The sequence below is a fragment of the Gavialis gangeticus genome, unplaced genomic scaffold (genome assembly GCF_001723915.1).
Source record: "Gavialis gangeticus isolate Ggan-Ray unplaced genomic scaffold, GavGan_comp1, whole genome shotgun sequence".
Classification (NCBI taxonomy): Eukaryota; Metazoa; Chordata; order Crocodylia; family Gavialidae; genus Gavialis; species Gavialis gangeticus.
Genome location: NW_017728980.1, coordinates 13,162,127 through 13,174,415, shown reverse-complemented (window position 1 = coordinate 13,174,415; position 12,289 = coordinate 13,162,127). Strand labels below are relative to the sequence as shown.

The 12,289-nt window shown below is 51.4% G+C and overlaps 1 protein-coding gene across 1 annotated transcript in view; it reads left to right on the top strand.

Annotated features, from left to right (window-relative positions):
* The window catches only part of CBL (Cbl proto-oncogene), a 38,600-nt gene extending 28,092 nt beyond the window's left edge, over positions 1–10,508 (top strand). Inside the window, exons 10-15 of the mRNA XM_019510298.1 lie at positions 71–448; positions 1,097–1,191; positions 1,798–1,953; positions 2,423–2,526; positions 3,786–3,968; positions 6,087–10,508. Of these exons, the coding sequence (XP_019365843.1) occupies positions 71–448; positions 1,097–1,191; positions 1,798–1,953; positions 2,423–2,526; positions 3,786–3,968; positions 6,087–6,352 (1,182 nt within the window). The 3' untranslated portion in view covers positions 6,353–10,508. The remainder of the gene's footprint in view (positions 1–70; positions 449–1,096; positions 1,192–1,797; positions 1,954–2,422; positions 2,527–3,785; positions 3,969–6,086) is intronic.
* Positions 10,509–12,289: the final 1,781 nt, after the last annotated feature.

The following is a 12,289-nucleotide window of genomic DNA, read 5'->3' as shown; positions in this document are numbered from 1 at the left end:
GGGGTATGGGAGAGGGCTAGGCCTTCTGCTTTTTAAGCTGCATTTTCAAGTGGCTTATGCTGTCTCACAGGTTGTTCCTAGTTCCCTTCACAAGGACAAGCCTTTGCCGATACCTCCGACACTGAGAGATCTCCCACCTCCACCTCCTCCAGACAGGCCACATTCCACTGGGGTGGAGAGCCGACCTCAGAGACGCCCTTTACCCTGTACGCCAGGAGATTGTCCTGCCAGAGACAAATTACCACCAGTGCCCTCCAACCGTCAAGGGGAGCCCTGGGCGTCACGGCCTGTTCCAAAAGCACCTTCCGTAGCTCTCAGCCCTAATGACCCATGGGCTGGTAGAGAACTGACAAACCGCCATTCGCTCCCATTCTCCTTGCCCTCTCTGATGGACTCCAGACCTGACGTACATAGGCATGGCAGTACACTCAGCCTGGATACTACAACGGTAAGGCCCAGTTGGGCAGTGCTTCCCCATCTAAGTGGAGAGGGAGGGGATACTACTTATGCCAGACTTGAGGAGCTCTTACAGAGCTGAACAGTCATTATTTAAAATGTGTAGGCAAATTACCTGCTGGATAGGAAGGGGGGAGTAAGGCAGAGTTGCCTCCGAGCTGCCATTAAATAGCCATTGTGCTGTGGTCAGTCCTTTGAGTCCAGTTGTGTTTTAAGCAAGATTGTAGTAGGAGATGGTTGGGGGTGGAGGGGAATGCACATTTGGGGTTTTTAAAATGTATGGATCCCATGCAATGTGTAAGAAATGCCAGTGGACATTCGGAGTCTGTATTTGGAGACTCTTTATTTCCGCCACTGTACTGTGTTATTTCACTTACACTGGTGCCATATGCTTCTGTCAAAAAGAAATGCTACCCAGACTGTCTTAATTCCTTTGGCTCACACTCCTTGATTGTTTCCTTCCTCTGTCTCAGAGGTTTAAAGCAAATTAATTACTTCTAGCTGTCAACAAATCCGCTTGCAGAGACAAGGTTTCTTGAAATCAGTGTTTTGGAGTACCTAAGAGGAGATGATGAGCCATTAATGTCTGTCTGAGTCTGCTGACTTCATTGGGGTTTGTAACCTAAATTTCACCTTGCAGAACTTGAACAGCGGACCTCCAGCAAACTCAGAGTGTGAGCACCCCAAGATAAAACCTTCTTCATCTGCCAATGCCATCTACGCTCTAGCTGCCAGGTGTGTTGCTTTTCAGTGAAGGCTCTATTTGTGGTACAAATGTAATTGTGGGTCTCTTCACATCTCGGTACTCATCAGTGCAGGAGTTAGACTTCAACACTGCTCCAGTGGCCTGAGCAGGGGATTCAATCTCTGAAAGAATATGAAAGCACATGTACAGCATACCCCCTTGGCAGAGATGTGTAGAGATCTTCAGGTTTAGATCTACCAACAGGAACTTCAAACCAAATGGGAATTGCCCAGCACTTGGTGCAGTCTTAGACAGCCTGGTGTATAATTTCAGTCCCAGAAACATTAGATACCGCAGTACATAGCTCAGTGTAAGGCTGCACCTTTTTATTGCAGAGAGACATGGCCCAAGGCATGAAATTGAACCCTGCCTGGGGAACGTGTATCTGGCACAGTCACCATGTAGCTTGGACAACACTTTTGCTAACGGGTTTAATATGGAGTCTTGCAACCAGACAGCTCCAAATTCCAGAAAGCCAGAATCAATTTGAAAGTCTTGCTGTGGGTTTGAGAGTTGAGAGATAATGTCGCTATTTTGTCATTAACTGAATTTTCACTGCTTTCCACCTGCTTTTGATCCTCTTCCGTCTGGCCCAGACCACTGCCTGTACCAAAACTGCCGCCGGGGGAAGAGTCTGAAAGTGATGAAGACACTGAATACATGTCGCCATCCTCTCTGCCTGTGGTGCCTCCAGGTCCAGGTGGACAAAAACCAGAGCTCAAGCTGCCTTTGGAAATAACCCAGAGTTTACGGTGAGACTCTTGTTGTCTCCACAGTGCTTGCAAAACCACACTGGGCGAAAGGAACATGTTTGTTCATTGTGGCTGAGATTTCACCCAGCTGCTCTGTCTGCTGTCTTTTCCCCACTGATGCTGACCAGATATAAACTAGAGCAGTGGAGGAAACAAACTGTGAACAGTGCTCTTTCTTAGAGTCCTGATGTTAGCCATACATGGCGTTGTTTTATCACTCCTGTCCATTTCCGTTAGGCTTTTGACGTCTGCTGCCATGAAAATGCGAAACTCCATTCACAGCTTTGCCTCCTCATTTTCCAGTTCTGCCAGTTAACATTCTTCTGAACTGATCTGTTGTATTGCAGTGAAAGCAATGTGCTGCCTGTCAGGGCAAGCAGTCAAGAAAGATCTGTAGCATGGGCTAAAGTGCTAAAGAAACAACCGTTTCTTTCCTGGTGGGAAACTTTTTAACTCCTCTTTCTTGCAGAGTGTTGGAGTGTGACCGGCAAGCTGATGGCTGCACATACGAAGCGATGTACAACATTCAGTCGCAGGCAGCATCCTCTAGCTTAGAGATCACAAACATTTTCGGTAAGTAGGCAGCCATGCATATTATAAAGCAACCTAGAGAGATACCATGGAGGAGCGAAGTAGTGAGAATCCAAGTTGAAATAGTCTTTAAAGGTAATGTGACAGAAGCGTGACTAGCTTTTGAGGGTAAATAGTTAGACGTCAGCATGACTGTTTTGTCAGTGTGGACTGCAGACTGCAAAGAGGGATCTTAGTTACAAAACCTAGTTAAAGTGGGGGAAAGAAGCAGTAAGATTTTTTTTTTATAGGTAACCAGTGGTGACTCAGAAAGTTCAGTATTATGAGGGTTTTGTCTTCTAGGCTTATTCACAGTAGGGAGCTGGGCTGCCATGAAATCATCAGCTCAGGTGTGTTGTCTGTCACCAGCTGTTCCTTTTAATTCATGGAATATTGTTCTACCTAATTTTTGAAATTCCTCATTCCCATGCCTGCCGCTTCTTCTCCGAGTGTGAATCCATGTCAAGGTGCTGATTTGCACAGGCTAAGAACAGGCTTGTGCCCCAGTTAGCCCCAGTAATTCCAGCTGGCAATTACAGCTGACCATCCTCAGAGCAGACTATTTTTGGGAGTGGACCAGGCATTCTCACTGAACATTTTCAAAGCTGTGGAGGCTTCTATCCCTAGGGATCAGAATGAACTCACATCTTGATCCTTTTGGAAACTGAGGCAAATTCAGTCTCTTGTCACAGCCCTTCTACTTAGTCAAGATGACTTGACTGTGGTTTCTTGGAAGGCATTCACCAAAAATGAGTCTGCCCAAGTGAGATCATTGTGAGGAGGGCTGGTGAGTGTGTCCTTTTCTTGAGGAAGTCGATGAATTCCATGTGTGAACATGACATCCTGCCTACTAATGAGATCAATGCATTAAAGTGTCCCTGTAGAGAACCAGTTAATTGGGTGCACTAGAGAGGTCACGAATAACTTGCAGCTATACCCAGGGGCCTGACTAAAGGAGTTACACTCGAAACAAGTGTGTGGTAACTCTCCTGTCCCTTTTTTTGGCTTTTTGCTGTGGGCTTGAGCAGGGAGGGTTGTGCCTGGCTATGTAAGCTGCAAAGCTAAAGGTGTGTGTGCATGTAGGACAAAGTGTTAAAGAGGGATGGGTAGGCCCTATGAAAGGATTTTACCCCTCCTGACATGGGGTTTCGACAGCAGAGCTCAACACAGCTATTTGCAGGACTGAGCAAGGAGTGTACAGTCTGTTTTGGAAAGGCTCTGAGCTATATAGGTCTGAGCTGACTGCCTGTGGGCTTTCCTAGATGAGAGGGATCTGGCCGCAGCTGCTGCCAGCAACGGCCCCGAGGAGTCTGAAAATGAAGAAGATGGCTATGACGTCCCTAAGCCGCCGTTGCCCATCGCCCTTGCACGTCGCACACTGTCCGACATCTCCAATGCCACGTCTGCCTTCAGCCGGATGTCTCTGGATGGGGATCTTGCAACAGGTGAGTGCCCTTACTGCAGGAGCTGGCAGCAGGGTCTGACAGTATGTCAGACCTCTTGGGAGTATCTCATTGACCTCCTCTGTAGGCTACAGGCTTGGTCCTGCACTACAGAGGTGCTCTAGTCCTTATGGGTGAAGATGTGAAGATGGAGTAAGCCTTTGATTGCACTGCACAGGTTAATTAAAACATTGCATATTTGGGTTTATATGTGCTCCGTTCACCTAATCTTCAAGGCACCCAGATCAGCCTTCTGGCACTCAGGTCAATCTGTTGCACTCACTGAGAGAGGAAGTTGAATGCACACTATAGCTGTATTTAGTACAGACACTTGTAACTGCACAAAGAGAACAAGGATGAGTGATGATCCTGTGTGCTCCTCTCTCTGATCATCTGTGTTGGTTCAGGCTACTGGGGGTGGTTCTTTACCAGCAGATGGAGCTAGCTTACCTTCCAGTGATCTCAACCCCTGCTCAGTGGTGCCGGCGGGCTCCCCAAGGTCACACCATGTCCTTCTGGGTGGCATGACTTTTTCTGAGAGTAAACAGGTTTTAGCTGCCCAGAAATCTGCTCATCTGCTTCAGCTTCTCTCTCCACTGTCCAGCTGCTTTTGAGGGAAGCACCGCCAGCCTTCCGGCGATTAATTTTGCACCGCAATTACAAGGTTACTCTCTGGAGGAGGGTCATTGTGGCTGACTCCTGCCGAACCTGCCAGTTCCTGTCAGAGTGAAAGGATGGGGCAGCTGTGGCACAAGCCCTTGAAAGTGACCCCCATAAATTTCTCCCCACCTAAAGGGGTCTCAGAGGGATTATCTCCTAGACCTTGCATGACTTAGGGGTGAGGGAAGGGGCAGAACAGAGCAGTACCTTTCTGTCCAGGGTCTCCAGGCCGAACTAATCTTCCTTGTCTTGGTCCCTTCTTTGCTACAAAACCCCAACCTGAAAGCTTCAGGTTGTAGCTTTCCCTCCTGCAGACTCACCCCTGGAGCCAGCTCCTTTGCCGCCAGCTCCCACTCCTCCCCTCCAGCTCTGAGAACAGCAGCGGAGCTTAGCAACATTGTCACCTGCCCCGTACCCCACCATCTTCTCTCAGTGTCCCCCCAGTGTCTTCGGGGGGCTGAAAAAAGACCAAGCACTCGGTATCTTTATATTCTCAGTTGTGCCATTAGCTCTGAGTAACCATAGGGCTTAAGCGCCTTCCCTTCCCTGTGGCCCAGTTTCCACAACTGTGTGAAGAGGCTAATGAAGCTGCCCCACCATTGCAAAATGCTTTGAGCCCTGTGGATGGAGCAGTGCTTTAGGAGGGCTCAGTAAGCATTATCTTGAGGAGGTTTTGTCATCCCCTGAGTCACTGAGCATCGGCTGCTCCCAGACACTGGGTGCTAAGTGAGCTGGCTCTGTGGCGCGGTCTGTTGTGGTAGCTCTGTGGCTGCGTGCTGTTCCACACAGCGCATCTTTCTTCCCCTCTCAATGCCAGTGGCCACTCTTAAACTGACGTGCAGTCTTTGAGATTTGCTCCAGTTCATGCCGTCTGGGGAGGGAACTCTTATTCTCTCAGCTGTATAAAAGGATTTTATATCTAAGCCCTTTGTTTTCCTTTGATGATTGAGGAGCCAGGCCGCCTCGTGGTGGGTGAGGCAGCTCCAGAGAATGCTCTGCCTCTAGAGCCCTCTTTGTCGTAACACTTTGGACACGCGGTGCTCCAAAAGCCTTTGTCATGCTAACCACTTCCTTCCTGGTCCCAGGCTGCACAGCTCCCTCTTCCCAACTGGCAGCTTGGGCATTTGTACTCTGAGCCTCCCCTGGAACTGTTGCACTAGCACTGGGTGTTAATGCAGAGGGGAAAGAACCACCCTGGTTTGGGGAGCAGAATTGAATGGGTTCTTTGGATAACTAGGTTCAGCCTTGTGCTTGCTTCATTCATAGCCTCAGCCAGCAATGTATGGCAACCAGCAGTGCTGAGGGGTGAGCCAGTGTGGCCGGGTGTCTGTGGAGGCTTTCCCAACGTCAGAAGGGCAGTGAGAAGCATGCCAGTACCACTGCTGCCTTGTCGTGAAGCCACAGGTGAATGCAGCAGCTTGTCCCCTCCCCACAGTAACATGCACCTGTTTTTCCTTCCAGGTTTCTCTGATGGCACTCAGGTTCCAGAGCGGCCACCGAAGCCTTTGCCACGGAGGATAAACTCCGAACGGAAGGCTGGGAGCTGCCAGCCAGGGCCCAGCACCCCCCCTCAGCTCTCCAGTGAGATCGAGAACCTTATGAGCCAAGGATACTCATATCAGGACATTCAGAAAGCACTGGTCATCGCACATAACAATATCGAAATGGCCAAGAATATTCTCCGGGAGTTCGTCTCCATCTCCTCCCCTGCACATGTGGCCACATAGCACATCCCCTCCATGCCTACAGCTTGTGTGGACCAACTGCCTGGGCAGCCTAGCCCAGCTGCGCTCACGAGGGGGAAGGGGGTTCCTTTACGGGCTTCCTGCTGGACTCAGCCTTGCCTCTGAAGCGAATCAGTTAACAGGTTTATGTGGTTCCAGATTTCAAAGCAATGGAGTGAAACGGAGCAGATTGGTGTTTTATACAGTGTGTGTCTTGGCATCCTTTTTGGAGTCCTTCCCCTGCCTCTTGTGCGAGAGTACAGATTTGTTTCCCAGGGCGCTGGTAGACGAAGGGGTCACGACAAGTGATTCTGGAGCTGGTGCCCGGGGGCAGGGCAGTGCTTTGTGCTGTGAATTCTAGCGGAGTGCTCTGAAAGTGTCTCCGGGTTGCTGTGGTGTGTCCTGTGGCTCATGGTACTAGATTTGGATCTGTTCACTGCTGTGTGTTTGGCTCAGGCTTTCTAGAGCAGTCGGTAGGTGGCCTTCTGCTGGGAATAAATAGGAGAGCTTGGAAGAAACCTCTGCATTTCTTCCATTTACTGCGGTGTTCCCCCCCAGGCCCAGAACGGTGTTTATTGCTCACAATAGAAATCCTCTTTAACCTGGATACTGTGCAACTAGCTGCAGCCAGGCATCTTTACCTGCTTAGCGCTGGGAGTTGAACTTCTCTCGGTCTCTCTCTCCTGCTGCTGGCAAGGGCTGGCTGCACCAGATTCCAGGGAGTCGGATCCGTTGAACTTTGTGTGCACGTTTCTCGGGGCTGGGGAGGGGCAGCACACTGCCTGCTGCTTATCCTTTTAACCCCGAGCATTTCTGCTGAAACACTTACTTGATCGCAGCTGGGCTGGACTCGCACACCCCCCTGGTTGCTCCTGCACACCCTCGCGTATGGGAACGTTGCATCTGGTAAACAGTGTTTTATTGCTCTTAACTGCATGGTGGCTGTAGCAGACTAGTGCTCTTCACACACATTCCATCCTCTCTTTCCGAGAGCTTCTGTGCAAGCCAGACATCCGTGTGCCTGGTTGTTCATGGGCTTGGGACTTGTGTTCTTCAGCACCTTCTCCGCTTTGCAGTACAAACGCGATGGGTCTCTGCATTGCTGTCTGTCCCCCACAGCATAGGGGCCCTCTCTTTTTGCTACACCAAGGCGTTGCCTGAGCTTGTCAGGCAGGTGATGCAGGGAAATGGGGCATTTACACAAGAATCAAATGGGACTTTAAATGTCAGCGTTAAACTATCGCTTGTGGACAAACCTGACTTGCTTCTTATCCAGCTTAATCCCTTTCACATCATGTGTTTCTGATGTACAGTAAGTAATTGGTCCCTTCAGAGACTTGCAGGATTCAGCCCTGCTAAGCTGACAAATGAACATATTGCAGCCTGGGGTCAGCGGACATGAGCTTTTCAGGTCTTGCCTTGCATCGGTTGGTTCTCTGTGGTGTCCTGTGCTGGAGTAGCAGTTGCCATAAAGTGAAGTACTGTGTTTTGAAGTAACCTGAAGATGGTGTGAGGCTGCTTTGTGCAGTTCAGCCATTTTGCAGACTTGGTTACCCGGTTCCTCATCTCAGATCAGAGCGTAAGCTTGATCCAGAGAGAATTCAGAGCATGAGCAAATGGTCCAGAGGAGGACATGGCACTAGGTTCTCACTTGATGTGGAACAAGTTTCTTTCCAAACCTGCAGCCTGGTTCTGGTTGCTGCCACGCGGGATCCAGGTGGTATGACCCAACTTCCACACGCCTCACGCGTAGTCAGGGGTAGACTCGAGCCCTGCTAAAGGAGAGGGGTGGTTGAAGTGAATGCCCCCATGCTCCATGAAGCAAGCTCTTTCTCCTGCTCCTGCAGCCAGGCCTGTGACAGTGCCCAAGTCCTGCCAGCATGGCATGGAGTGCTGGGACTCCAGTCCATTGCCAGCCCTGGTCAGCACATCTTCCTGAGCCTTGCGAGAGGAGAGGCCAGAACAAGGGCAGCTCTGCCTACTCTCAGTACATCTGCAGGATGCAGTAGCAGTTGTGACCCTGACCCAGCAGTTCCTCGCATCTGAGAATCGGTTCCTGCTCTGTGCTTTTCCAGAGTGTGCTGGAGGCCCCACTGCTAGCCATCGCCCCTCTTTAACACCCCCTCTCTGCATCTTTCTTGAAGGCTGCAGCTAGCTGTGAGTTGCTTTGGGAGCCAGGGTGCTTCTCACTTTCTCTGCACAGTCTGCAGGGGTGTATGGGCAGCAGGGCTGGGGCGTTGGGGCTGCTGCCATGGGAGTTCAGTAAAAAGCTTCAGTCATTGTCCTGCTGCAGAGCGGGTGCTCCGGGCAACCGCTTCCTGTTCTTTCCTGCCAGCCCTTTTTCCCAGGCTCCTCCGGTTGCCAGTTACGTGCCCAAACTTTTCAGGGTTCAGACACTGAGGCTCACAGCCTGCGGGGGTCATTCCAAGCGGTGAAGAGTGCAGTTTTGTGGCATGTCTCTCTCTGACTTCCCTTCCCTGCATGTGCCCTTCCTCGTCCACTGGACTGTATCTTAAGCTGATTTGGGAGACACAAGTGGCTTTTCCTCCTTGAAGATGTGAATGTTTGTTACTGTTGGCACGCGTAGCTCGGCCACAGCAGGGCACCCCAAGGTCATGTGCTGTGGATGAACTGAGCCCTTCGCAGTGTTCCCCTTGCTGCTTTCCTTGGGGTGGCCTGATGATCCCCCCTTGTCCCCCGCCCCCCAGTGTCTTTATTCAAAGAGGTTAACTTGATTTCACTTCTTACAGAAAAAAAAGCCAAATGTCTCGTGCCTTTCTGAAGGGGGATGCTGCATCTCTAGGCTGGCTCTGAGTACTCCCCGGACTAGCCATGCAGCTGCCTGGCTGCTGAGCTGCTTTGGAAGTGAGCAGGAGAGAGAGAGGGGGCAGTTGTCACTTCAAGGATGACACTGTGTTTTGTAGCATTTCAACTGTGGAGGTTTTCCTACCTTATCTCTGTTACTAACAGTGACTTGTCTGGACTGGTGCTGTAACACGCTCGCTGTGACGACGGTAGAATTGTAACACAGGATTCTTTGTGCTTTTAACAAAACCAAGCAGAGTTCTGGTCATAAAAATGCTGTTTGTCCCCCACCTCCCACCCCAGGATGCGAACGAGGCCAAACACCCAGTACAGGCAGAGAGGGACGCTACAGGCCTGGGCCCCGGGGCTTTCTCTGAGACTTGCCAAGCAGCTGCATGAACTGGCAGTCCTGGCCCCTTCCAGCCACCTGGGTGCATTCATCACCACTCCCACCACCTGGCAGTCCAGAGCCAGAAGGAGACCCTGGAGGTAGCCGTTCCCTCTGCGGGTGTGCCGGCCTGCTGACCTGCCCTTGTCTTGTTCCTCCGCCGTGCCACAGATCTAAGCATACGCATCCCGGGCTTCTCTGCTGGCTTTGGTGAGCTTGCTTCCTTTGTAGACACAGCTTTCTCTGCTGGTCCCCAGCTGCAGTCTCCACTCCAGGGGTGCTGCAGAGGTGTGGGGAACAGCTGGCTTTCTGGAGTAGGCCTGTCCGGTGGTTGGAGCTAAGCTGGGGATGGAGTCATTCCTGCACACATGCATTCAGCTGGGTCAGGGAAATGCGGTTCCCATGGTGTTTCTTCCTCAGTGGGCCCCAGTGGCAAATCAGAAGGGGAATTAAGGAAACTTATTTTTAAATTTCCTAATATAAACCCACTGGGGAGACCGTGGTGGGGGAGGAACAGTAGCTTTATTTCTCTTGAATGACGAAAACCAATTTGTATGATATCAGTGTTAAAATGTTGAGATTTTCACAAACTATTTTAAAAAAAGCAAAGTATAATAGTGTCATTAATATAAAAGAATTATATTAGCAGTATTTAATCCTCGCAAACCTGTAAAGAATAAGGAAAACAGAAGGTAAATATTCTTACAGAGAGTAGCTGAGCTTTAAGATTCATTTGGGTTAAAGTCTTCATTTTGGTTTTTTTTGTTTGGTTGGTTGGTTTTTGAGGTGTTTTTTTTGCAAAGGCTTTGTTAATGTTTAGAGGTTATACTAATGTTATTTATTAATTTGTGTCATTCCCATACGCAGCCACTAAGGACCTCTTTTGTTTCCGATTCATGCATCTGTGTCAGTCAGAAAACCAAGACAAAGTTTTATTTTTCAATAAATTTCCTTTGTTGTAGCAGACCTGTGGCAGCATGCTGCTGGCGTGGCCATTGCCCCAGGAGCGCCTGCTTTGTATCGGGCATGTGCTGAGGGAGAGCAAAGGGGCTGTCCGGGCTCTTTGTGAGCACAGAAATCATAGGGAAGGGACCTCCAGCAGTCACACCTGGTGCAACCCCTTGTCTGAGGTAGGATCATCTCCAAACCATCCCATACAAATCCACAATCTTCCATCAACCCAGCCACAACACTTCACACCCGAACCTGCTACAGGTAAAGCAGGAGGACTACAGCCATGAGTGTCCTGCTGCTGTAAAAGGTTGTTAAATATGCGCTAAAGAGATCCCCAGTGTTTCATTGCAGCTGGCTCTGAGGAGCAATCTGCACTGGAGTAATCATGCTGTTTGGGACAGGGGTGATTTTTTCCCCCCACATAATTATCCCTGTGGTATAAACTCCTATGTGGGTGAGGATACAAGGGGCTGGAAGAGGTGGTATTGCAGGCGGATCTGCCTTCAGCCTACAGCCATGTGTGGTCGTGATCCCAGGAGGGTCAAAGGGAAAAGCTCGTTGAGGTGCTGAGTGGCCTCCTGGCACAGCATTGTGACCCCTCTCCAAGGACAGTAGGCCCCGGGGTGCTGGTCTGGGTTTTGCCCAGTGGCCGCCTGGCTCATGGCTCTTTGCCTTTTGAGGGCCCCAGAGGCAGCTCCGCAGCTCAACCGTAGTCTGAACCAAGCCCCAGGAGAGGGTATTTGGGCAGGCGGCCTTTCCTGAGTGGGTCCTCACATATCTGTGCTGTGCAGGAGGCGGCTGTTCAGCTCCCAGAGGGCAGCCCGGGGCCGCTGCTGCCCCCCAAGCCCAGGTCTCGCCAAGAGCCTGGGGGCAGGGGCCGTGGGTCCGGATTCCCTTGTGGCTGGAGGCCTCTAAGCCCCCCCTTCTCTGCACCCCCTTGGCTGGGGTGGCACAGGAGCTGGGACCCCGCGGTGGTCCCTGCTGAGCAGCCAGAGAGGGCTGGTCCCCGCACCCCAGGGGGACATGCTGCACGGCTTTGCTCTCTCCAGGCAGCTCCCATGGCCAGAAACAAAGGCGGACCTCCAGGCCTCAAGCCCAACGTTTCCAGACTCAAGCACGGGCGGCTGGAACAAGGCCTCTCCAGCATTGCAAACATGATGGTGCTTGGCTCGCAGTGCCTGGGCAAGCGCCGCTGAAGAAAGCAAGAGTGAAAGCTGGGTCCAGAGGATGCCAGCCCTGTGCAGAGTCAAACCCACAGGCCCTGCCCGAAAGAATGAGGCCTTGGCCACGAGGCGGGCCAGGGCCTTCCTGGGGCTCCCTTCCAGTGGAGGGGTGTGTGGCCACATGCAAAGAGTCAAGGGGCCCAGAAGTCAGGGCCACAGTCAGCTGGGCCCTGTGGTGCACGGTGCTGGGCCTCCTTGTGTGGCTGTGGAGCTCCTGGGTTTGGGTCCTGGTCTCTCCTTGTTTTGCAGGGAGGCTCCGTCCTCTTTGCATGGCGGGGCCTGGCCACTGTGCCTCAAGAGACCCACGGCACCAGCATCTCTCAGCCCTCCCTGGTACTCTGGTGGTAAGGGTACTACCCTAGGTGGCAAAGGTTGGGAGTTCAAGTCCCAGCCTGGCTGGAGCCCTCTGGCCCCTTGCTGCTCACTGAGTCCCTGGTGTGTTGAGCAGCAGGAGGCTTTTTCCTTTTTGCCATCAGGGCTTGTCCTCTTTTCTGCCCCTGCGCCCCAAAATCACGCCAAAAAAAAACCCGGCAGGCCACCGGGTGGCTCAGGACATATCCAACTTGGGCT